This window comes from Phyllosticta citribraziliensis (assembly GCF_038025025.1).
Source record: "Phyllosticta citribraziliensis strain CPC 17464 chromosome Unknown J3D65scaffold_5, whole genome shotgun sequence".
Taxonomy (NCBI): domain Eukaryota; kingdom Fungi; phylum Ascomycota; class Dothideomycetes; order Botryosphaeriales; family Phyllostictaceae; genus Phyllosticta; species Phyllosticta citribraziliensis.
In genome coordinates, this window is record NW_027117342.1 from 1,204,051 (window position 1) to 1,228,416 (window position 24,366).

Below are 24,366 nucleotides of genomic sequence, written 5' to 3' on the forward strand. Positions count from 1 at the left end.
CAGACATGTTGCGAACTCGATCAATCAGGGCATTCGTGCCATTATGTATATCTATCATTCCGTAGCATAGCATAGCGTCGCAAGCGTCGCATGGCAAAGCAGAGCATCGCAAAGCCGAACAAAACTGCCATCCCGTCATCAATCCCTCCTCCCGTGCACCTTCATCCCCCATGCGTGACATAACCCCATTCGTATCCCACGTCAATTCATCATCGAAGCCCGAATGCTCCCACCCCTCCTGCGTGTGCCGCGTCGCGCGGCACACCATGCTGCGATGACTCGAAAGAAAGAAAGAGGGAGGGGGAAGAAAGTGTAGAAAAGTGTAGAATACATGGATGCAGAAGAGACGCAGACGCATGCAAGCACGGACGAACTTTTGCCAGGACCAGAAGAGGGGAAAAAGTAAGTAAGGAGAAACAGACAAAGTGGTTAATAAACAACGAGGCAGGAAAACAAGAAAGGGAAGGAGAGGATATTGAGGAGAAGCAAAGCGCCAAAGGGGAAAAAGGAGGAAGAGGGCAGAACAGTGCGCTAATCAAACGACAAGGTACCACCCACCATACCAGAACCGATGGAATACAGGAAAGGAAGAAAAAAGCCAGACGACTTGAGGGCAGAGCGGCCATCATTATCATCATTCCTTGAGCTGCGCTCTCAAGCCAACAACCTCGCGCCTCAAGCGCCAATTCTCCTTGCGCAGCCGCTCGCTCTCGCCGACAGACTCGGTGACCTTGCGGCGTAGGGCATCAACATCTTCGCCCGCCTTGCCGCTCCTGACGGCCTTGAGCACGCGCGCCAGCTCCTCGTTGAAGTGCGAGTAGAGAGCCTCGTTTTCGGCGCCCGCCTTGCGGTACAGGTCGTCCAGGCCGCGGAAGCGCGACTCGGATACCGTCAGGCTGGATGTAATGTCCTCGGCGAGGGTGGCGTTGCGCTCGCTGAGCGACGACAGCAGCGACGTCGTTTTGGATTCGAGCGCCGCGATGCGCGCGGAGAGCTGGGCCGTGTTATTTGCGTTGGCGCTGGTGGCAGATGTGTCGTCGACGGACTTGGAAGTCTTCAAGGGTGCCGGGCGGAGTCTGGTGGTGCTGCCCTCGGTCTGAGTGCGCGTCACCGACGGGCGCAGAGGGCTCGAGCTGTTTACAGTCCTGTTTGAGGCGAGTGAGAGGCCAGAAAGCTCTTGGCCAATCTGCGAGAGCTCTGCCTGCAGCTCCTTCTCCGTATCCTTGATCGCATTCTGCTCTTTCTGCAAGCGCTCGCGCAGCTTCTGAGGGCTTTGCATACGTAGCTTCTTTGTGGGGCTGAATGTGACCGGAGGATTAACTCCGTTGGGCTTTGCACCATCATCGCCTGTAGGTGTAGCATTACCAGCAGTCCTTGGCCGGTTGACGATTCCAGGACGCTCAGACAAGGCGGTGGGAAGAGAGCTGGCTGAGTTGGAATGCTTGTGCAGGCCAGGTATTCCAGAAAGCCGGTGGACCGCTGTGTCCGGCTTGCGGCGTGGGCTGTCTGGTGGGATATTCTCAGACATGGCCTTGCTGCGAATCTTTGATGGCTGGCGCACGATTTCCTCCTTTTTCACATTCGGTTCCGAAGGCCGGAGTACGTTGTCGGGTCCTGGCAGAGTGCGAGGGCGAGGAAGGGCGCTATTGGCAGCCGGAGACGGCATATCTCGCTTGGCAGCAGGCACAGACAGGCGAGAGGATGATGTTGTCGGTATGCCAGTGCGTCGAGTTGGTGAGGGAGTTGTTGGAATGCCAGAGTCACCCAAGTTTGGCTTGCGAGCCGCCTTTGGCGACCAAGACGGACTAGATTCTTGAGATGCCTGAAGATCGAGAAGATCGGACAACGAGCTGCGTCGCTTCTTCTTTGGGCTTTCGCGAGTCTCGCCAATTGTTGCAAGTGTCCGACCCGACGTCTCGTCGGCAAAAGCGAAGGCTCCAAGGACAGTAGGACGGTCCCGAGAGCCAGGGCGCTTGGGAGACAGCCGGGTATCTTGGTCCGTTGAGTGAGACCGGACCAGAGGAGTAGCCTTGGACATGCTGGAGGCTTGTCCATCCGCGTTGCGACCAGATTTGCTCAATGTGCGCCACACATGGCTGACCTTGGATTCGAGATCTGATTTGCTGTTCTCTCTGTGCAAGTAATTTCCAAATCCAAAGCGCTTCTTCAGCGACGTGTTCGAATTCAGGGACCCTGCGATTTTGCTGCTATACCTCGAGTTGGTGGATCCTTGACTTGCCTGCTCGCTGCCGCTTGACATTGGCCTGCCAAAAAGGCCATCAATGTCTTCAATGAAGCGATCCAGCAACGTGATGAAGTCATGCGCGTTGCCTTCAGGAACCAGGACTTCGGCAAAAGCAGCAGTAATGATTCCACGGTCTCCGTCGTTGCCAGTTCCTTCGAGGAGATCGGCAAGGAGCCTAAGGCAGGCTCGCAACGCGCGCTGATTCTGGGCCGACAGGTTGTTCAAGACATTCTTAAAGTGTTCTTCAAAGTCACCAGGGTACAAGTCAGGCTGCGACTGCAGGGAGCGCAGCACCTCGACAGGCACGACGAGCCCGACCTTTTCCCTCCAGGCGACATGCAGAAACTTTTCAAAGGACTTGAAGAGCACATCGACCGGCTGTTGCGCGGCGAGGTCAATGTTCTTCGGGTCCTCCAGAAGGGAGTTGTAGAGTTCATTCACCGCAAGTTCGTCGGCATTGGCTCTGTTTCGAATAGTTCGACCGACAACGTTACCCTTCCGGGCATGCAGAGCGAGTACGTATGCTGCGAGAGTGTCTTCCAGCTTGAAGAGGGGATCATTTGCTAGGTCCGGTAAAGCAAGCGACGTCTTGCTTGTGTTCGCGTCATCTCTCGAAGAGGGGCGACTTGACGACTTGTGAGGACTGGATGGCGCCGGAGGCAGACGAGGGATTTCTCCGAGACTTGGGGTCGGCCTGTGGAGCCTGCGAGAGCTGCCGTAGTCTCTCATGCTGCCTCCAAACAAGCTGGACAACATTTTGACTGGAGATCCACGTCCAGAGCCTGTCCGCTCGAGAGCTGGAGTTTCTTCGTCTGGAGCTTGCGTGCGAACCTTGAGAGAATTGAGGACCTGCTGATTGCGCTGCAAAAACACAGCAGTCAAATCTGGATTGCGGATCTGGTTGCGCATTTGCATATATATGCCCACTGATGCCGTTAGCGCATGTAGAGATTGACGTGCAATGGTCACCTACCTTTCTTTGTCAAAATTGACAGAATTTCTTCCGCGAGAATTCGATCGCGCGACGCGAATCCATTTAGGCCTTCAAGTTCCAGATAGTGCATTCCACCACTGGCAGATGTCACCGAAGCAACGACCTCGACTCCCTGGTCACCGGGCTTGATGGCCTTTGGGCCCTTGGGTGGATCAAAGACAACTCTGACGCGTGCCGGATCTTTTCTGCCTTGGTGTACCTCCAGATGGCTGTCTTCGAAAATTGCAGAAAAGACGTTGATTTCGCCAGTCTGACTGCGTGCTTCCCATTTGGTGCTTTCGCGCTCCGCCTCTGGGAAACGGTATTCCACACGTGCTTTTGCAGTCTCTTCCAGCCACCTGGAAGCCTTGCCTTCGTAGGATCCCTGCAACAAGAACATGCATAGGGACGAAGCGTTGATGGAGTTGCGGGCCTTGGGCGCTTGCTGAGCCGGGTCTCCACCTTGTGCGCCGTCCGAGTGGTGCATTTGCAGCATTGTGCCACCATTGACTTCTGTAAACCAGACATTGCTCAGCTTCATGGGCTTCAAGAATATCAGCTGAGTGGCGATCTGAGGTGTTTCATCCAGGGGAACACTAGGGTTGTCGATTTCTGCAAGGAGGCCACGAGCAGACATGGTCTTGTGTCCGGACTTGCCGAGGAGGACCAACGCATCAGAGAAGAGGAGGAGAATGCCGTGAATTGCACCTCGGACGTTGGGGTCGTTCTTGTACGGGGGCGGCAGCTCGACAACGTCCATTGCGGTAATGAGGCGGCCTTCTGGATTGAAATTCTGCGGCCATAGTGGGATCAGGTGCCGTAACCGCTCAATGACCTTGGAAATCTGGCCAGAAGGTGAGTCGCGCGAACAAATCTCCGAGACAATGTCGCGAGCCTTGAGAAGGGGTCGCAGAGCAGAATGTCGCAAAGGCAACTGCTTGACGAGATTGTCGATAAAGAGACTGTATCGTGGAAGCCGCTGGACTGGCTCAATGAGCATCGACATGAGCCGTTGCTCGCCTTTTTCTTGCACTCGTTTAGAAAAACTGGACTCGGTTTCTCGCAGAAATATTCGAAGGTACTGGCCAAATTCGGCGTGTGCTTGGATGTAGTCGGTGTAGCAATCCGAGAATTTGGGGAACCAGTCAACGAGGCAATTGGCAAAGTGCATGACGCCGGTAACATCTTCTTGCTCTCCATCTTTGGGTTGACCTTCTGCGCTGGCGTCTGTTGCGGTTGTTTCAATGTCTTGAATGGCGCCGTTTTCCGACTCCTCTATTACCTTGCGGATGTCGTCAAGGAATGCCGTGTTTTTGGCGAGAATGTCGTCGAGACTGGGCGGAAACAGTCCTTGGAGGGCCTCCTCCGTCGGGCTTGAGCTTTCGGGGCTCTTGCTGCGCGCTTTTTGCCGAAAGTCCTCGGCGACACTGTGAAGCAGATCATAGAGCTTTCCCACGTAGCTCTCCTCGGTGTCAACAAACTCTATTAATTCACGGCGCAAGCTTTCCTTTTGCTCTTTTGAGAACGTGTTGGAGCGACTCAGGCCTGAAGGCTTTGACGGGGCGCGTCGTAATCTTGAGGTTGGAAGGAAGGCCGGCTGTCCAAAAGGTTTGATAAGGGCGGCGTACTTGGCGTAGCGGGCTTGGATGACATGTTCCTCGGTGGCCTCATCAGCAAGCACGGATTCGCGCAGGCGATCGTCGACGTCGTGCACGGAGCCAGGCGGAAGGACCACGTCGACGTCCTGCCATGACACGGACTGCTCAGTGTGTGCGAGCTTGATGTCGCGAACGACTTCTGGGGTGTTTTCGACCTTGAGCATGCGGCTGGCCAAGATTGCGGCGTGGGCGTCGCTGAAGAGGTCGGGGGCGGAGGGCAGTCTGCCGATTGTGTTGAATTTGGATTCCCATGTTGATCTCACGACCGAGGGCAGCTCATGAAAGTACTTGTAAATGCTGTATGCAATGGCGCGCACGACCTCGTCGGCCTGGTCTTCACGGGGCAGACACTTGACGGCAGCGTAAAAGTGGGAATCGGGAGATATTGTCAGGCGCGGATATGCTTGCAGGCCGGCGGGAGTGTAGATGTGTATTTGCAGGCGAGCAGCGTGGGAGGAGAGGGTGGCGTTGGGCGGAGGGCCGTGGAAGACGAAGAAGGGAGCATTTGAGAGCAGGTCGTCGGTGGTGTGGAAGAGGTCTCTATGGTCGGCGTGGAGAGCTGGCGGGGGCTGGCTGATGAGGACCATGGTGATGGCCAATTGGTGAATTGAGGAGGCAGAAGAGAATCAGCGAGGGTGCGGACGGAGAAGTAGGGTGGAGAAGGAGGCTGGTGGGGTCGGGGTCGGGGCCATGCGAGGTCGAGGAGCAGAGTGGAGGAGCCGAGTGGAGAGGAGGCGGATGATGGTGTTGTTTATGGTTCTGTTGGATTGGTGAAGCGGGAGTCGTGTGGCTGGGGACACGCACGGTCGCCGGCAAGGTCATGTAGGGAGCCCCTGCGGCAGATGCACTGGACGACCCTGCTCTGCTCTGCGCTGCGCTGCGCTGCGCTGCTGCAGTAGCGGCTGCGCGACCACAGCACCCGCATGTTGCGAAACACGATTACAGTGGGTTTTAAACCACCATGACTGAATGTTGCAACCTTGGTTCTGATCAAGTCGCTCGGTCCCTTTGGCCTCCCTCGGCTGTCAGTACTGCACCGCAGTCTGGTCGGGTCGGGTCAGTGGCGGGGATCCCCCAGGCGGCCCCAGCTCCAGCCTGTGGCTGCCCGCCTCAACCACGAAACACGCGCGCTCTGCTCTGCTCTGCTCTGCTCTGCTCTGCTCTGCTCTGCTCTGCTCTGCTCGGCAAAACTGCCCCGCGTCTGCATTCAACACCTCCCGTCGTCTCTCCGGCAGCACTCCAACCCATCCCACCTCAACTTGGCAGAATGTCTACTCAGGAATTGCCTGGTGTGCCCTTCGCCTTGGCTCAAGACCAGCAAAACTTCCGCCTGCTCGAGCTTTCCCAAGACCTTCTAGACCTTCTTTCTTCACCCAACCCGCCGCTGTAAGTCTGTCTTCAGCCTCCTGCCGCGTCTCTTGCTCACGATGCAGTCTCCATATAAAATCCAAGCCCGCTCCGCCCACCACCAATCCTCTGGTCCAGCAAAAGCAAAACTATGCCGTTCTTTGCACTCCCACCGAGACATTTCAGCTCCGCCAGGTCCACTCCTCAAACTCCGTCTTACTGACACGGCCCGTCATCTCTGCTGCAAGCCCACACGATATTCCCGTCCCGGCCGTCTCCGCCATTGCCAAGTGCGGAGCATTGCTCGAGGTCCAACCCATCACTGATCCTGCCGTTCCCGTGCTCCGAGATGCCATCACCAGGATCTGGAATTGCGAACGCTGGGACGGCGATACTGTCGCTGGCTTTAGCGGAGACTCTACCACCCGAAACAGACATCAACTTTTTGCCGACATTCCCTTTTCGGACGAGCAATGCGAGCGAGCATGGAGAGAAATGTGCGCTTTTGAGCACGAGGACCAACCCGTCCAGCCAACCCTCCCAGCTTTGTGGATGTACTGGAAAACCATCTTCTCGACATGCGTTGCCGAAGGTGTCAACCTCACAGCCCAGTTCAAGGCTGGCGACCTGGCCAAGACTCTGAAAGAAGAAGAAGGCCTCTGGCCCGCATTGGTCAATGCCATCATCCAGCGCCTTTTGCCTGAGGATCAAATTCCAGACGAAGATTGTGAGTTTTTTTTACTAAACTTGTCCACGGCTCGGAGCTGACGCGCCCAGGGGCTGTCATCGATCAGACCAAGTGCATTCCGTGGGTAGGCAGAAACCTGCTCGCTGCGTTGGATTCACATTACAAGACTCCGCGTCCAACCGCAGAGTTTCTCGACTTGTGGCGCGATGCGCTGCCCGAGTCGTGGAGGGAGGACGCCGTTTTAGAACACATTCAGGTACACCGTCCCATTCCTCATCGTCGTCGGTGCATCCACTTACACAAATGCGACAGGGCGACTACATACTTCCCTCTGACACAACCATTGCACCCAAGACGCGTGCGATGCCAACGTTGCGCACCGCAACCACCGTCAACGCGGGAAGCACGTCGGCCAAGGGCCCACGCAAATGGCACGAAAAGTTCAAAGCTACGCGGCGGACCGAAGGAAAGTCAAGCGACCCAAACAACAGTTAAAAGCGACAAAGACGACGGTGTCAAGACCTGGTCCCTGTCCTAGACCCTGGATCCCTTCTCAAAGGGAGCGGGAAGGGAGGGGACTCCACTTTCCCATTTGTTTACCCTTTGCAGAAACGGGCCTAAGCTGCGACCGACCACTGCGCCTGATGAGCCGCTTCAGCCTGCTACAGAACAGTACGGCATGCCGGTTGCTGCCCTGGCTGCGTCTGTTCGTATAGCCCGCATATGCGACTGCTCAGAAAAATTTAGCCGTGCCAAAAGAAACGGTCGCACAGATCTGGGAAGCTTTTCGCGGCCCTACCTCATGCTCGTCGACGAATCCTGCCCGTCCTTTGGTCCCGCTCTGTACACGTCCAAGCGCGCATGCGACCACGGGCCGCGGCTGGCGGCTGGAGCAACACAAGAAATCAATCAAATGCCTCTTGGACGTCGCCGTCGCCATCAGGTCGTCGTCAAGTCCACCGCCCCGCCAAGGCGCAGCTGAGCTGATCCAGCTTGAGCCGGCACCCCTGCATCCACCATGCGCGCACTTTGGCTGTCGTGGTACCCCGCGCGCCATTCGTCGTCAACACTTCATGTATGGGGGGTCCTTGCCTGTCGCACCCGCTGCCGACCCAGGAACAATCTGGTTATTTTTGCTGTCCAAGGTTAGCTCGCGTCTCACCGCACAACGCGTTCGTTGTTGTCACTCAACAAATCAATTCTCCGACCGACACAATACGATCATCCCAGCCTTCTCTTTTTTGGTGTTTCTTCGATGGCTGCTTCTGATTCGTCATCGGATGGCACGCTCATGGCGCGACCTTTTACATTGATTAGGTATGCCCATGCAGTCCAGGCTCTACCTGCTGTTGAGTATGTATTTGTTTATGGCGATTCGTCTTAAAGACCTGCAAGCTCTCTGATATCTTTCCTGCCTGGAGTCCGATTGCGCGATCCCCTATCAAAATCATACTTGACAACTCTTCCCAAAGGATACCAAAAACAGTCCAATCCGGGCAATTGACGGCCGTAGTCACAGAGGAACCCACTCGTCGTGCAACAATGGGCTGGTTGGCTGCCCAAGGTACCCAAAAAGACAAATCTCATGCCACACCGCCGACACAATCGGCACTATACCGCTTTCTCCATACCGCGCCGGACGCGGGAACCTCCAGATCGAGGACCAGTAGCAGACTGATTGCCTCTTCTGTGCCCTTTCCGCCCCGCACACCGCGCCATGATCCCCTGAGTTGACGGGTTGAAGAAGACAACGAATCTAGTCAAGGCTGCGCTTGCGTTCTCCTTAAGCTACCATGGGAGCTGCCTTGCTTCCCTCCTTTTGACCTGGGAGGCATATACGCACGCGCTCCACGTTGGATTTCATATTGGACGACGCTGATTTCGGCAAGATAGATGGACAGGCACGCACGTACGCACGCACGCACGCGCTCCCGCTTACTGCTCCTCCTTCCCTAGAGGAAATCTGTCGTGTATTTATACCTAGCAACAGCAGTCAAACCCGCGAACCAGGAATCGAACGCCGCCGCGAGCTTTTCTGCGATGCTGCCGTCTCCCGTGCCCACACTGTCCCTCTTCGTGCTTTGGCCTCGACACGCCCTGGCTACTTGCCTATCTGCTTGTCTGTCTCTGTACCGGCCCGCAGGGAGCTGCTTTAATGTACGAATGTGGACATGCGCCACACCTCCTGCCCAATACGGCAGTGTGTTGACAGGGGCAGATTCATGCAAGGGGCGAAGGTGGGCGCATGTACTCCTACTCTAGTCAGCTATGCGATTGGGGAAACGTGAAACGCGAGAATGGGGTGGGCTGCGGACTGCTGAGGGAGGGGGGAAAGTAAGGGGGTAGGGGACAGGCGTCAATGAGACAGCCGAATGGTGGTTGGCAGTTGCCCTGAGACAATGGCATTCATTGACGAACTGGTGGCAGGTGCGGTGGTGCTTTGTAGGTCACGAGAGTAAATAGACATGGGACCTGACGTTGATGTGTCTTTCGTGAGGAGGATGTATTTACGTATATTCTTTTTGCTGGATAGACAATATGGACATGATGCGGTGGCGGTTGCCCGCTCGCTTATCCGCTTTGCAAACAAGACAAGCAGACATTGACGGGAGAGTATGGACAAGAAGATGGATGAATGAACGAAGGAACCATCGCCTCTGTACAACAACACTCCACGCGTATATACTCGAATGAAAACGTTTACAGCACGTCCAATCCTATATACAACAAAGCCAAATCGTCGTATCAACAGCAGTATCAGACATACGCCCGATGATGCAGTGCGAAGCGCGCTTCGGTTGGATGAGGAGGAGGAGGATGAAATGAAATAAAAACAGGAAAAAAAAAAAGGAAAAAAAAAAAAGCTCTCGAGAAAGGAAGAGCAAAGAGGTATCTCTCGCACACGCTGAAGCTACAGGTAGACTGAATAGTGTCGAAGGGTATATATGATGATATGCACCGTGAACGCCGATTTTGGTGAGACTTTTGCTTGGTGTCGTGGTAACTGAAGCGACGCAAGGGGCCAGGGACGAGTGGAGGGTGGACAGCGGTGGTACCGATAAGGTCGGATTGACAAACCGAGTTGCGAATGGGCGAACGTGCTTGACCGCGCGAGCAAAGCCTCTTCCTTCATCTTCTCCTTGGTCACTCCGGCGTCGGCCGTGTGTAAGGGCCAGCGGTCCGGCCCGCCTACATGCGCTCGCCCATGCCCACGTCCGCGTGCTCCGTGTCCATGTCGAAGTCGTTGGTGCCAAAAAGTCGCATCAACGCGGGTGGCCACTGCTCAGGGGCAACGGGAGCACCACCCGCCGCGGCGGCGGCCGCAGAAGCAGCAGCAGCAGCAGCAACGTCTGGATGCGGCTGTGCATTCCCCAAGGGTACCGCTCCGGCCGGGTTCATCGGCTGCTGGTGGGCCGCCGCGGCGCTGGGCGATTGCTGGCTTCCGACCGGTCCTGCGTCGCCGCCCGGGGGTGCGAGGTTGGCGTAAAAGCCCTGCTTTGGGAGAAACTGCCAGGAGAGCGAGTCGAGGCGGATGCTGTCTTGTGAGAAGAGCGTCCACGCTTTGGGGTCCAGCGCTTGCTGCTGCGCTTCCGCCGCTGCCACTGGGTTGTGCGTGCTGGAAGGACTTGTCGCCGGGCTTCTCAGTCGCTGCAGATCGCCTTCAAGGCGCGCTGCCAGCTGGTGTCGAAGACTTGGGGGAGGCTGACTCGTCGTCCGCAAGGTCACCAAATGGCATTGGATGAGATGTAGATCGTCGGGTTCGCCTGCACCGTCTTCAAGCCCCTGTAATACGAGCAGTGCTGCCCATGTGATCATGACGAGGTCCCAGTTGGACCAAATACCGTGATCATTATTGTGCAAGCGCATGGCGGCGCGGGCCGAGACGAGGAGCTCCTGGCGCTCGCCAAAGGCGATGTTGCGCGCAAACATGTTGAAGCCTCGGGCCGGATGGTAGATGGAAAGCACAAAAAGACGCTGGAGCACGTACTGCCGGAACATGGCCAGATCCGGATTCTCAATGGCTGACGGCCCTACTCACTTTGGTCAGTTTCAGTGGTCCTTGGGGAACGAGACGGGGCCAGGCCATACGGTTCACGCCGCTGTAGCGCATGAGCCAGTCGTCAAGCTGTCTGGCCCAATGCCTGATGACCCCAAGATCAGTCTCGGTAAAGGGCGTGGACGACTGAGCGGCAGTCTCGGCCTGATTCTTGAACAGGAATGACCAGATGGTGGGGATTCCGCGACCGGTAAAGCGACTGAGGCCTATGTGCATCATTTGTGACAAATGATCGTATGGATCACCCCCTGAGCTTTGCAACTGAAGAAGCGAGTCCAGAGGCGCCTTTCGGGGCAGGATGGGGAAGCTCATGTTCAAAGACGCATGCTCCAAGTCGATGATTTGGAGGCCTCGAAAAAGACCTAGCCATTCCCGCGACCTATCATCTATCTTGGCCGGGCAATGATCCAGTAAAAGACGATAGCCGACCGAAATCCAGATTCCAGTCTCTTTGATAAACGCTTCACAGACCAGGCCAGCAAGGATCAAGCCAAGCACGTCTTGGAATGCGCGTTGTTCTCCACTGAGCGGGTCATCGCTTGGCTCGGCAGTGGCGGCAGAAGGCAAAGATAGATCAGCAATGGCACTACATGTCAGTGTGTAGTAGTCTGGAGCCAAGCAGGCCACGTCCGCAGAAGGGTGGTGGAGGGCGGAGACGTAAAGCACAGAAGCCAGTAGAAGCGGAGTGGGTGACGACAGATCCTGCTTTTTGGAGAGAAAGTGCAGGCCAGGGACGTTTTCGTTGAATCTACGCGGTGGGTAAGGAAGGTTCCAGCCCAGTCCCAAGAGAGGCCGGGTTACTCACGAGGTCCACAGTTGACGAACGACGGCGGGCACCCAAACCTTGTCATTCTGGGGCTGTCGAACGGTCCTTTTCAAGCGGAAAACTGCAGGCTGAAGACCGCTGAGTTCCGGTTCGTCAAAGCCGTCGACCTCGGGGATGGTGGAGGGTCCAGGATCAGCAGAACTACTAGGGGATGACAAAGCGGGCGCTTTGGACGACGGACGTATGCCCAGCAACGCTTCGATCGTTTCCAGACGACCCAGTACAGATGCCGGGTCGTTGGAGGACAGACGTCTATCACTAACGGAGCGCAGGTTGATGGGTTCCCTGATGACGGCGGCCTGGGTCCATTAGCGCGAGACCCTTTCTTCTGGGGTTCGGTGACATAGATTTGAGCGTGGCCGAAACTCGCAGGCGATGGATTGAGTGCGGCATCGTTTGCATACGGACGAGCCGGGCTCGACCTGGCATTTCATCTGATACGTCCCCGATGTCAATGGTCCCGGTCATTTTTTTGAAAAGGCGGCGGCGAATTGCACACCTTCTGCCGCCTGCAGTTGACTGTGGCACGCCAAAGTCAGTGCATGGCCGTATCAGTGGAGTCGCCCAGCTCTCACCACATGCTTTGGTCGGCTTGGGGCCGATGAAGATGCTGTCGCCCGAGTTTGACGCCATTGTCCGTTCCGTTGGAGTAGCGGGAAGGTGTGGCGTTACGTAGCTCCGCTTCTGAGAGCTGCCGGGCATCGTCGCTTCCCCGTGCCTCCCTCATCTGCATCCAGGGGTCGCATGCTCTGCCGTACCGCTACGGCGCACCATTCAGCCCATTTCTGCCGCGTCCTTGTCCCTTCACCACAACACCTGCGCTGGCCATTTTGACTGCCTCCTCGATGCCGCGTCGACTGTTCCAAAACAACGCCGAGGCCCCGGTGGTGTGCGCTCTTTTCGTCCGGAGACTAGGCTTTTGACCGGACAATTCCCGTCGTGCCCCTCTTAGCTCAGAAAAGTACCTTACCTACGCCATTCTCGCTTGGACAAGAGCCTCACGGTCCAAACCAGAAACTTGCTGCGACGACGCTGCTCCTCCTCATGGCGTCGCAGCATGCTGCCTTGATGCGTGGCCATCAACCGGTAATATTTGGACGCCACACGGGCAGCCCCTCAAGCGCCCGTGCAGCCGTCTCGCGTCTCGCCGCCGGCGCGCGAAGCGGCAATCCTACTCTCCCATTCTCCGAAGCATGCGAAATGGAGAATCTTCATCTTTTTTCTGATCATCTTGATCGATCTACTCATGGTACCCACCCGCCTTTACGCTTAAAACAACATACAGCTGCGACCTGCTACCGAGCAAAGCTCTTCTCAAACACATTTTTACCGAGGGCAAGTCACATCAAGTGTGAAAATCTCCGCATACATGTCTCCCCCCCATGACGCTTCCAATCATGCGCGTCAGTCAATTTTTGCTCGCTCAACAGAGCTCCAAATCATGCCCGAGAACGCCCACCTTCGCCGGACTCGGCAAACCGGTCAAACCGGCAATCAGCCCCGAGAACCCCGATGGCCTTCATGAAACCAAACGAAAAACACATGTGCTTCCTCCATTTGATCGAGCCAAGTCCGACGCGCTTCCGCGACGGCAAAACGGGACAATCTTTGCGACTGAGATTGAACACTGCGTAAGCGGGCCTCCTTTTCCGCACCGGCTGCTGCAGTTGGTGGCTTGCCACGCAGATATTTGAAAGTCACCATGCCTCGGGCCAGGCCCTATCGCCCTCAATCATCAGCCTTCTTTTTGGCAGGCTGAATCATGGCCATATCTCCCTTGGCAGCAGAGTCCCAGGCCATAGCTGCGGAATTTGACTTTGGCACCGAAGGTGTGAGAAAGGCAGTGAAGCATTTTGTGCGGCAATTCGGTATTCCACACAAATCTCTTGTTTGCCTTATCGAGCTAACTGTGTAAGATGATGGACTGACCAAGGATGGAGATACCATGATCCCATCCTATGTCACTGCACTCCCCGATGGTTCAGAAAAGGTGCGAATCGCCTTTACTGTCTGCAAGCAAGCTCTGACTTCTTCCAGGGTATCTGTCTTGCTGTGGACATAGGAGGAACCAACCTCCGGGTCTGTAGCGTTGAGTTATACGGCGACAGAACCTTCACGATCAAACAAAACAAAACGACCATTCCCCACAACATCCGGGTCGGATCCACCGCCCAAGATCTCTTTGGGTTCATTGCTGAGCAGGTTGAAATATTCCTGCGAGACAACTACGGGAGTTCTGTGCAAAGGGCGCAAACACTTTCGAAAAGCGACCACCTGCCTCTCGGCTTCACTTTCAGTTTTACTTTCCACCAAACTGCCATCAATCGCGGTACTCTGATTCGTTGGGACAAGGGTTTCGATGTTCCTGATGTTGTTGGCAAGGACGTCATCGTGCTGTTGCAAGACGAAATAAATAGGCGAAAACTTCCAGTTCGAGTCACAGCCCTGGCAAACGACACCGTTGGGACTCTCATGACCAGGTCGTACACGTCGCCCGGCGGCCACGAGTGCATACTCGGCGCAGTGTTTGGCACAGGCACCAACGGAGCCTACGTCGAAAAATCGTCCAATTTTGAACGCCTCGGCTGCAAGAAGTCACCATCAGGAAAGATGATGGTCAATACCGAGTGGTGCTCCATTGATGATGAGCTCGTCGTCCTGTCGAAAAACTCATACGACGACGAAATTGACAAGACAAGCACAAATCCTGGCTTCACCATGTTTGAGAAACAAGTGAGCGGGTACTATCTCGGCGAGCTGTTTCGACTCGCACTTTTGGACCTGTTGGACAGGACAAATCTCCAAGGCTCTCTTGCTGCTTTACGGCCCGATTCCGTCTTGCTTCGGTCGTCTGGAATCGAGACGGCGACCTTGAGCGCAATCGAAGGAGACTTGGACCCATCCCTAGGAGCAACCCGTCAATGTCTCCACAAGCAATTAGGGGTTTTGCATGCGACAACCGAACTTGCTGAGGCGGTAAAAATCATTGTTCACGCAATCGGCCTCAGGGCAGCAAGACTGAGCGGCGTGGCCATTGCTGCCGTGGTTTTGAAGTCCAAGTGTCTCGCACAGGCAGATTCTCACTTTGACATTGGTCTGGAAGGATCATTGGTGGAGTACTATCCTGGTTTCGAGCATCACATACGCGGCGTACTGAGGGAGATTCCCGAGATTGGTCTCCAAGGCGAGGAGAGGATACATATGGGACTGGCCAAAGACGGCAGCGGAGTTGGCGCTGCGCTGATTGCCATGGTTGCTGATAAGGAGAAAGGAGAGACCAGCAAATGTGAAAGAATGGTAAGTCGTGGACTTGGAAGCGCGACGAGGACAGACGCGACGCAGATGGTTGACGTTTCTCTCGAGGTTGCTTTACCTAATCCAGCGAGCATTACGAGCGCATGCCCCCAGATACCCATAGCTGCAGCCAGCTCTTCTTGAGCTCTAGGAGTAGCACATAATCATTTTTCAATGAGACAGAGAATTCTTTCGGACAAACTCAACTCGCTAACGTTGTGGACCTTTCCTCCCTCACCTCTCACTTGGTTGTTGGGAGAGCAAGGTTCCGCTGCGCTGGGTGCCGTGGGCTCCGCACGCGGCGGACGACCGACCCCGCTGCGCATCAGCCATCGGCGCCGATGCCTGGAATTTTTCCCACACTCAGACCATCACGGTGCTGCATCAACACCACAACCAAATCCAATCACCTCGCATCTCTTTCTTCTTTTTCTTTTAAACTTACCACAAGTCTCACACAGCATGACGGCATCACTCGCAACCAACGGCGCCGCCACGGCAGACCCTACGGTAGCCGCGCTGCGCAAGACCATAACGTCCGAGTCAGAGCCGCTGGCGCGACGATTCCGCGCCCTCTTCTCGCTCAAGCACCTGGCGTGCATAACGCCCGCGACGCCGCAGACCCTGGCGGCCATCGACGCCATCGCGGCCGCCTTTGCGTCGCCCAGCGCGCTGCTCAAGCACGAGCTGGCCTACTGCCTGGGTCAGTCGCGCCACACAGCCGCCGTCCCATACCTACGTCAAGTCCTCGAGGACAAGGCCGAGGACTCAATGTGCAGGCACGAAGCGGCCGAGGCCCTGGGGGCGCTGGGCTACGTCGACAGCTTGGACTTGTTGAGAGGCTTGCGCGACGACCCCAATGAGGAGGACGTCATCCGGGAGACTTGCGACATTGCTGTGGACAGGATTGAGTGGGAGCATTCGGACGACAGGAAGAAGGAGCAGCTCAAACAGAGGTATGTGGATAATCACATTGTGCGCGTGCAAGTGCAAGTCTTTGCTGACGGTGGTTTGCTCTAGTGACTTTGCATCCATCGACCCGGCGCCTCCTATGCCTCACGAAACCAAGGAGCCGACCATTGAGAACTTCGAACAAACGCTCTTGGATACCAAGCTTCCCCTCTTCAAGCGCTACCGCGCCATGTTCGCCCTCCGCGACCTGGCATCTCCTCCCGACCTTCCCACCGCGGTTCCCGCCATCAAGGCTCTCGCAAAGGGTCTGAAAGATCCTTCTGCTCTGTTCCGCCACGAGATTGCGTTTGTCTTTGGACAGCTGTCCCACCCCGCCTCTATTCCTGCCCTGGTTGAGTGCCTGGGTGACCTGAAGGAGGCCAGCATGGTGCGCCATGAGGCTGCGGAAGCTCTTGGCAGCCTGGGCGAGGAGGAGGGCGTCGAGGACATTCTCAAAACGTTCCTCAACGACCCCGAGCAGGTCGTCAAGGACAGCATCGTTGTTGCTCTTGACATGGCCGAGTTTGAGAGGAGTGGCGAGGTCGAGTATGCCATTGTTCCTGGAAACGAGGAGCCCGTCGCGGCTTGAGGTGGGACGACTTGTGTGGGTACAAAAAAGGGTGGCGTTTTTGGGTTGGCATGTTATAGAGGTAAAAGGTTGTGAGCATAGTGCGTCTGGTAGCGGGTTCCCCTGTACAAAGCTTGGTACCATAACAAAATGGCAACGAAGAAACGCAATGGCATTTAGTTGTTGGTGTTCCACCTGCAGAGAAGCTTTGGTCAGCCTGCGACAGCTACATGGTGTCTTGAAGCTCAACTTACTTGTGACCACACTCGCATGTGTAAAAGACGGTGGTGCCTTCATCTGCACTGCGCAGCTGCTGCGTGTAGAATCTGACCTCTTCCCTACCACACTTTTCGCACGTCTGGTTGATGACGGCGTCTGTTTGCATGTTGTCTTCGGAAAGCTGCTGGACCTCGGAACGCTTTGCGCGGAGCGACGACGGAAAGGACGAAGGCTTTGAGCGAGTGACGATGCTTTTTGCGGCAGTGTCTGTAGGAGTGGTGAGCTGGGGCCTACTGAACTCCGGGGCAGCGCATTCGAGTCGCTTGTGATTGGAGTAGCGGAGAGGGAATATTTGACGGAATGGAGACGCGAGAAATCCAACAGTCTGCCGTCAAAGGACGCGTACCTTTACATTGTGCTCCGCAGACTTCACAAATCAAGACAGCATTTTCATTGCCGGTGCTGCCGTCGAGGAGGTTGCCGCAATCGGTGCAGAAGACGAGGGATCCAATGGCAGACATGGTGCGCAAGTGAGAGTGCTTCTACGCGACAAGCAGAGCAAAGATTGTGCAAAAGTTGGGCAGAGAGAGGAGGATTTGTTCCGCAGGGACAGGGATTTTTGCGGCTGGCTCGTAGGGCTGAGCACGGCGACTACTGGACGGCGCGTTGATCGCGTCGCCGTCAACGGGCACTGCACCAACTCCATCATCGCTCCGCTTCGACCTGTGTGCTGCCTGAACCACCGTCTTCCGAGTCGCTCTCGCCCCCGACCGCTGCTCGACGCCTCAAATGGCTTCACGACATTCGCTCTGACCGACGCCGTCCCGCAACCCACCCGCATCCTCGCCAGCGCCGCCCCAAAGCCCAAGCTGTCGAACAGCCCATGCCAACCTCTCCGCCGGCTCCCTACGCAGCGCATTGCATCCGTGGCCGCGCTTTGATTGGGACACGTCTCGACGCGTGGAAAACTGGCCGGGAAGCAAGCTGCAGAAACAGAAATCATGGAAGGAACGGACAGCGGGCCTGCAAACGGGGCGTGGCAGGTCCCAGGCCAGAATGCTACGCAGCTTCCCATGCGGCCCAGACTCCCCACGGTCGAAGAGGCTCTGAAATTCTCTCCGCTGACCTCCATCGTGCCATTTCACCCTGGTACGTCGAATTGTTCACCTCTCGTTCATCATCCACCCGCCTAGACGCACAACCAAGCACATGTCAGATCTGGCCATTATGCCACACCTTCACAATCAGTTGGGAAGGCGCATTCACTAATACTGCCGCAGACATAATACCTCTGCCCTCCACTCATCCACCTCCTCCATCCGACGTCCTCTCTACCAATGAACGACTCAGCCAGCGGAAAGAACTCGACTCGCTAAACGCCGAAGCATCCAACCAGTCAACATCTGCTCGCATTGAGCAAACTTTGAAGCAGCTTCAACATCTCTTGCGGCCAAATGACTTGACTGAATAGTGAGATCATTCCTCTAGAATTCAGCTGCGTACGCTAACACCCGCCCAGCAAGTTCAAGAGGCCTTCCGGATACCAGCCCGCCGCGCACGAAGACTCCAACGGCACTCCTCTTGCATCGACTAGTCCAGACGTCGGTCCTTTCTCAAAGATGCTCATCAAGCATGCCAAAGTTCCCTTCAGATGTAGGTCAAGGCAGGCCTTCGGCTTCAAGCTCAGCTAACCTTGAGAAGACCCCAGTCCTCCTTCACCGCCACCCTCGTCCAAGAAGAAGGAACCTCCCAAGAAGCCCGAACAAGTTCAGGCCAAAGGCCAGGCTACGCAGCGCACCCCCACCCCTCTAAGACCCGACCAGCAGGTCAACGTTCAAGCAGTCCGCCAAAACCATTCAATCTCGCCCCAAGCCTCTTTTCAGCAACCCCCGAACAAGTCAACGCCTGTTCCTCTGCCAAGGACTCACTCCCACAGCTCGTCTCACAAAAGCTCGGGAGTTTCTGTGGTCATCCCGGCGAAGAGCTACCGAGATGTTCCTGCCGCGTCTCTATCGTCGCAGTCGCCTGCCCCGACTCCCTCTGCGCCTCGTGGGGATGTGAACAAGATACCTCGCGCAGGCTTCAGTGTAGTCATACCTGGCTTGCCGCCGTCTTCTCAGAAAGAGGATTACCAAAGCTTCCCTGACGAGGAGTTACTTCTGCAGGAACAGGTCAAAGCCCAACAGCAGAAGTTTCCCTCAGGTCCATCCGTAATCATACCGGGCTTGCCAGCGTCGTCACAGAAGGAGGAATACAAGCATTCTCCGGAAGCTGATGCTAGAGCTCTTGTCGAAGATACGGGCCTGTCGAAGAAGCGCAAACGAGAAGATGACGAGGAGGACGAACGTTCGCTAGCCCTGATGCGAGACCAAAGAGCCAAGGCCGAAGCTGCCGCGCAGAACCTCAAGGCGCTGATTGGGGATATCTTCGAAGCCGAGGATCAAATGCAACCTGACTCCGCGGGAGATATGCCCTCAAATGCCGCTCAATATTTCATGCGCAACTATGGAGATGGCGATCTTCCGTTCCTGTCTTCTCAAACTCAGGCGCGCCTTGATTCCGCCATGTACAAGGTCATCTCGGCAAAGGCCTTTGGCAGAATCGAAGTCGACAGTCTGAGCCGCCTTCAGAAACTGTGTGAGGGAGCGGCTCGCTCTGTTGGAGGCCTTTCGCTTACGCTTGGGGAGGATTGGTCCGAAAATGATATCGAGGAGTGGGTGGGTCGCTTGCAAAAGGCGGAGCACGGTCTTCAAGCGGCGAGGATCCTTCTCAGAATCATGACTGCTGGACGCGAAGAGAAGCAGCTTTATTCCGAGGACCTTCTCTCAAATGTGCTCGAGGCCATCAAACACGTTTTGGAAACGTGCCTCGTTCCTGTCATTGAGACTCGAAATACGGATTCGAGCAGCGTTGCTTTCAGAATCTACATGGTCCAGAAGAAGCCTCTTTCTGCATTGCTGACAATGGCTGGAAAGGTTCTCCGGCTTCTTTCGGAGCTCATCACCAAGACTGACGTGTCCGATACCGCCATTACCTCGGTGGAGTTCCTCTCGTCAACCCTCATTTTCGTTGAAAATGCACACATCGAGAAGGAGTCGGCCCTTGGCATCCAGAAATGCGAAGGTATACGGAGGATCGCCATGGACGTGCTTGCCAAAATCTTCGCGCGTTACCCAGATCAGAGGACTTTCATCTTTGACGAGATCCTCACCTCTCTAGAAAAGCTTCCCGTCACTCGGCAGAGCGCGAGACAATTCAAGATGGTCGACGGCAAGCCAATTCAGCTCGTCTCAGCGTTGCTCATGCGGCTGGTTCAAACCAGCGCTACTCGTACGATCAGAGATACCCACAAGGATATAAAAAGCCTTCGCGTAGATGAGGAGGTGGACGACGACGCCTCGCCAGCAGCTCCGAGGTCACCGCCAGACCAATCTGGAATCATTGATATGGCTGATGCCGCAGGAATGGACTATGATGAGTCTGTTCGCGAGCTTGGCAGTCTGATGAAGCCGCTTTTCGACACTGCGCACAATAGCACTCGTTACCTCGTCAACTTCATGGTTCAAAGGGCAATGAAAGCAACGAAAACAGGCGACCAGCCCTATCGAAACCTACTGGACATCTTCACCGAGGACTTTTTGAGCGTGCTGGGTCACCCTGATTGGCCAGCTGCGGAATTGTTGCTCAGAACGCTTCTGTCCAACATGATTAGTCTTGCAGAGAGTGACAAAAGCTCTGCTCCAGCGAAGAATATGGCTTTGGACGTCATGGGACTTCTTGGCTCTGGCATTTCCGATCTTCAAATGCATGTCAAAAGCGCCATCAAGAGCATAGACACCTCCGAATCAGATCTCGCAAGAAAAATCGCACAGATTGCAGAAGACGTCATGGACGACAAATTCGAGGATCTAGAACTTTTGGAGTTTGACGGCCCATATCGAGCTGTCTTGGAGTATCTCGACGCTAGGGACGTCGACGATCCTCAACTTCAAAGTGCTAAAGGATACCATGCAACTCAATGGGCTAAGGAAGTTCACGGATACATGGACAAGGACGAAGACGAAACCATGCGCCCCGAGCTCGCCATCCAGCTGAGAAACATTCTTTCAGACCCATCATGGCTTCAACAAGAATACGACTTCGAGCGCGTCCTCACTGCCCAAGGCAATCTTGCTGGTGCGGTTGTTGCCCTGAGATTGCCATTCTGCAAAGCATTCAAGAGAATCGTTGGCATCCTTTTGAGCGCAATGACAAGTGACCAGGCTACGGTCAAGAGCAGAAGTTTGAAGAGCGTCGTCCAGCTTTTGGACAAGGACCCTTCAATCCTCAGGAACGGCAACTACATCATCAACCAGATCCTGCGATGCTCTGCTGATCAATCGCCGCTCGTGCGAGACTCTGCTCTAGGCCTTCTTGGAAAGTGCCTGCAGTACAAGCCTTCCCTTGAAGACGACGTGTGCGACAGAATAGTCGCGCGATCTCAGGACGCGGCAGTCGGCGTGCGAAAGCGCGCGATGAAGCTTCTCAAGGATGTATACCTGAGGAACAAGTCCAAGGAAGTCAAGACGGCGATTGCGGAAGCACTTTTGTTGCGCATCAAGGATATGGACGAGAGCGTGGCCGAGCTTGCGAGAACCACGTTTGAGGAGATATGGTTCGCTCCATTCTACGGCACAAGCAACAAGGACGCCGCTCAGTCAAAGCTGGAACTGTCCAACCACGTCACTCTCTTAATCAACACGGTTCAGCGCGGCGAGAGCGTGTTGTCGGTTTTTGATGGGCTGCTGGAAACTGTTTTATCCAACAGTTCGAAGAATGCCGCAGCCAATTTCAACGTCTGCAAGAACATGGTCGCCCTGATGTTTGACGGAGTCATTGACAGTTCCGATCTCCCTGAGAGTCCGGCACAAGTCCACATCATGCAGACCTTGACGGTCTTTGCCAAAGCAAGCCCGAGGCTTTTTACGGCAGACCAGCTGCAAACCCTGCAGCCATATGTCCAGAATCTCACCAACACTGACGACCTCCTCATCTACCGCTCCGTCATCGTCATCTTCCGTCACACCTTGCCTTCGCTGTCTACTCTTCAAAACACTTTTCTCAAAGCAGTTCAAGATGCCCTGCTCGTAAGCGTTTCAAAGCTTGGCAAGATGGAACTCAACGAAGTCGCGCAGTGCCTTTGGATTATCGATGGAGTGCTCCAAAACACCGACCGCTTGGTCCGCATGCTCGTCTCCTGCATCACCGGTGTGCATAATTGCAAAGAATCAGACCTGAGTGATGAGAACCCAAAGAAAACACAAAACATCAACCGCGTCAAGCGGTACATGATGATTGCCGGCTACTTCGGCAAGAGCTGCAATTTTGACGACCAAGTTGCCGGATTCAAGGAAAAGTATCCTTGGTGGAAAGGAAACTCGGTCGCAGGCCTCATTGTCGAGGTGCTGCGCCCATTCACTCGTCAAAAGGTTCCGGAGCAGCTGAGGGAGATGGCTTTCGAAAGCATTGGTCTCATTTGCCAGGAGTGGCCGACCCAATTCCTCCGCACCGACGTGTCGACGTCGTTCGAACTGGTTTTCCACAATCGAGAGTCCAAGCTTGAGCAAATCATCCTCGCCAGCTTCAAGAGCTTTTATGCGAAGCAAGAGCGAAGGTCAGAAACTGGTGCAAATATCAAGGTTGGCCAGGGTGCAGCTCGTGGCTCTGAACGTCTGCAAGTGTCCCTTGTCGCGAGCGACGACGACGGTGCGTGCAGTGGTATTGCACAGCGTTTCCTCCAGCACATCATTCGCATCGCTTTGGAGCCCGACCAGGCCATCGCATTGACTGCTACGCAAGTCATTGCGAGCATCAACCGCCAGGGATTGGTGCATCCCAAGGAGTGTGGGCCGGCTCTTGTTGCTCTAGAAACATCAACGCACCCTCTGATCGCGGACATTGCTTTCCAAGAACATCGCTCGCTGCATCACAAGCACGAGAGCATGTTTGAAAAAGAATACATGAAGGCCGTGCAACGCGCTTTTACCTTTCAAAGGGAAATCTTCAACGATACGCATGGCGCAACGACTCAACCTTTTGCGTCCAAACTGCGCCCACTCTTCGAAGTCTTGAAGACAGGCAACCCCAAAGTTCGCAGAAAGTTTTTACTCAATCTCTCGTCGCGGGCCAATTTCGATTTCTCGAAGGCCGACTTTTCAAAAGACACGCCGGAGCACTTGCTGTTTGCACGCTTTTGCCTTGAAAACCTGGCTTTCTTCGAATACGTGCGAGTCGACGAATTGCTTGCCCTTCTATCCAACCTGGAGAAAATCTTCAGCAACACTGGCACTCCAGTCGCTCATGCCATTGAAACCGATGTCCTCAAATATCGCCTCGACGAAGCTGCACCTGTTCCTACAATCGAGCAGCCTCCACACCAACATGCCCTGCAGCCCGTTGAGCAACATGCCAATCACGCATTCCCGCAACTCCAAGAAAATCCTCGCCAGCCTCTGGCACAGCCTCCAGCACAGCCCCTTGCACTGCCCGCCGAGCCCACGATGCCCGGTGTTGAATCCAATCACGCTTCTGCAGGCCAGCCCGAGGCTGCCCCTAAGATCGAACAAGAATCCAGCCTTCCGGAAGTCAGCGCTGAACGACTCAGACACTTGACTGTGTGCTCGATTATCTTGACTATGCTGTGGGAGACGCGTACTCATCTTCGGCGCTACTGGGGTCTACAGAAGCAGCGTGAAGCTCAAGCCAAGGGCGGAAACGGTGATCACAAACCCACGGTCAAGGATCTGAACAAGGCGCCAAACCGCACGCCTGGGGTCACGGGCGACAAATTCTGGGAGCGCATGAACAGCTTGATGGCTTCCCTGGAGAGCCCGGACAAGATGAAGGAGCAGTGCAAGGCATTTGCCGAACTGCTCAGCATCGACAACGAGTTGAAGGTTGCGAGCGAAGACGATGACGAGGCAGAGCGTGTTGCGGCAGGCTATCAGACTCCGGATGAAGACGATGAAAGCCGGGGCGGAAGCCAACCTCCCAGCGGCAACGGTAGAGGCAGAAAAAGGAAGGGTTCTGTGTCCATGTCTGCCACTCCAAAGAAGCGGAAGAGCGGCGGCGGCCAGCGAGGCAGACCGAGAAAGAATGCTGCGGGACGTCGAAGCAGCACTGCCAGCCGAGATGATGATGCTGATGCCTGGGGTTGAGGTTAAGCTTCGCTGACGTCTACACAAGATGATTTTGGCTTTATTTTGCTTTTGCATCTACCCGTCCGCGCCTTTGCTTTGTGCCGACTCCGACGTATTTCTACAAGAGCGCGGACTGGTTTGCTCAAGGTTTGCGAGGCGAGGCTTGCTGGAACAAGGAGCATTTCTGAGAAGTTTGCATTTGCTTGCGGGTTTGCATTTGGTGGTGGCATTACCACATACGTTTTACGATGAATAGTTACAGAAGACAGCGTTTCCCCGCGGTAATAGGCCGTATACCCACCCAATGACGTACCTCACCTCCATTCGGCAGATGTGTTGTTTAATGCGGAGTCATGGACCCT

The 24,366-nt window shown here is 55.4% G+C and overlaps 7 protein-coding genes across 7 annotated transcripts; 4 read left to right on the forward strand and 3 right to left on the reverse strand.

Moving 5' to 3' along the window:
• Positions 1-496: 496 nt before the first annotated feature.
• J3D65DRAFT_327667 (uncharacterized protein) lies at positions 497-5,545 on the reverse strand. Its single transcript, XM_066795396.1, has 2 exons — positions 3,219-5,545; positions 497-3,171 (listed from the first exon to the last, which is right to left on the reverse strand). The coding sequence occupies exons 1-2, from the start codon at positions 5,461-5,463 to the stop codon at positions 635-637; spliced, it is 4,782 nt and encodes a 1,593-aa protein (XP_066656127.1). The 5' UTR covers positions 5,464-5,545; the 3' UTR covers positions 497-634.
• Positions 5,546-6,143: 598 nt separating this feature from the next.
• Positions 6,144-7,406, forward strand: J3D65DRAFT_552654 (sister chromatid cohesion protein Dcc1; the record flags this gene model as incomplete). The annotated part of the gene is made up of 4 exons (XM_066797088.1): positions 6,144-6,262; positions 6,310-6,950; positions 7,001-7,167; positions 7,224-7,406. 4 exons carry the CDS (start codon positions 6,144-6,146, stop codon positions 7,404-7,406), a joined length of 1,110 nt encoding a protein of 369 aa, XP_066656128.1.
• A 2,694-nt stretch (positions 7,407-10,100) lies between these two features.
• J3D65DRAFT_667137 (uncharacterized protein) lies at positions 10,101-12,427 on the reverse strand (the record flags this gene model as incomplete). Its single annotated transcript, XM_066802997.1, has 5 exons — positions 10,101-10,942; positions 11,001-11,716; positions 11,774-12,093; positions 12,294-12,313; positions 12,370-12,427. The coding sequence occupies 5 exons, from the start codon at positions 12,425-12,427 to the stop codon at positions 10,101-10,103; spliced, it is 1,956 nt and encodes a 651-aa protein (XP_066656129.1).
• Positions 12,428-13,556: 1,129 nt separating this feature from the next.
• On the forward strand, positions 13,557-15,239 carry J3D65DRAFT_667138 (hexokinase-domain-containing protein; the record flags this gene model as incomplete). Its single annotated transcript, XM_066802998.1, has 4 exons — positions 13,557-13,662; positions 13,711-13,784; positions 13,832-15,091; positions 15,219-15,239. 4 exons carry the CDS (start codon positions 13,557-13,559, stop codon positions 15,237-15,239), a joined length of 1,461 nt encoding a protein of 486 aa, XP_066656130.1.
• Positions 15,240-15,270: 31 nt separating this feature from the next.
• On the forward strand, positions 15,271-16,812 carry J3D65DRAFT_622026 (Deoxyhypusine hydroxylase). Its single transcript, XM_066800020.1, has 2 exons — positions 15,271-16,044; positions 16,109-16,812. Exons 1-2 carry the CDS (start codon positions 15,551-15,553, stop codon positions 16,626-16,628), a joined length of 1,014 nt encoding a protein of 337 aa, XP_066656131.1. The 5' UTR covers positions 15,271-15,550; the 3' UTR covers positions 16,629-16,812.
• J3D65DRAFT_622029 (uncharacterized protein) lies at positions 16,780-17,402 on the reverse strand. Its single transcript, XM_066800021.1, has 2 exons — positions 17,233-17,402; positions 16,780-17,093 (listed from the first exon to the last, which is right to left on the reverse strand). Exons 1-2 carry the CDS (start codon positions 17,345-17,347, stop codon positions 16,858-16,860), a joined length of 351 nt encoding a protein of 116 aa, XP_066656132.1. The 5' UTR covers positions 17,348-17,402; the 3' UTR covers positions 16,780-16,857.
• Positions 17,403-17,818: 416 nt separating this feature from the next.
• Positions 17,819-24,323, forward strand: J3D65DRAFT_622030 (sister chromatid cohesion protein Mis4). The gene is made up of 4 exons (XM_066800022.1): positions 17,819-17,975; positions 18,107-18,296; positions 18,346-18,479; positions 18,528-24,323. The coding sequence occupies exons 1-4, from the start codon at positions 17,828-17,830 to the stop codon at positions 24,020-24,022; spliced, it is 5,967 nt and encodes a 1,988-aa protein (XP_066656133.1). The 5' UTR covers positions 17,819-17,827; the 3' UTR covers positions 24,023-24,323.
• Positions 24,324-24,366: the final 43 nt, after the last annotated feature.

Coding starts and splice junctions, on each gene's coding strand:
- J3D65DRAFT_622030 (XM_066800022.1), top strand. CDS start 17,828: ATGGAAGGAACGGACAGCGGGCCTGCAAACGGGGCGTGGCAGGTCCCA. Junction 18,297..18,345: donor CCAAATGACTTGACTGAATA/GTGAGATCATTC, acceptor ACACCCGCCCAG/CAAGTTCAAGAGGCCTTCCG. Junction 18,480..18,527: donor TGCCAAAGTTCCCTTCAGAT/GTAGGTCAAGGC, acceptor AACCTTGAGAAG/ACCCCAGTCCTCCTTCACCG.
- J3D65DRAFT_622026 (XM_066800020.1), top strand. CDS start 15,551: ATGACGGCATCACTCGCAACCAACGGCGCCGCCACGGCAGACCCTACG. Junction 16,045..16,108: donor AAGGAGCAGCTCAAACAGAG/GTATGTGGATAA, acceptor GGTTTGCTCTAG/TGACTTTGCATCCATCGACC.
- J3D65DRAFT_622029 (XM_066800021.1), bottom strand. CDS start 17,347: ATGTCTGCCATTGGATCCCTCGTCTTCTGCACCGATTGCGGCAACCTC. Junction 17,094..17,232: donor CTGCGGAGCACAATGTAAAG/GTACGCGTCCTT, acceptor CCACTCCTACAG/ACACTGCCGCAAAAAGCATC.
- J3D65DRAFT_327667 (XM_066795396.1), bottom strand. CDS start 5,463: ATGGTCCTCATCAGCCAGCCCCCGCCAGCTCTCCACGCCGACCATAGA. Junction 3,172..3,218: donor GTCAATTTTGACAAAGAAAG/GTAGGTGACCAT, acceptor TAACGGCATCAG/TGGGCATATATATGCAAATG.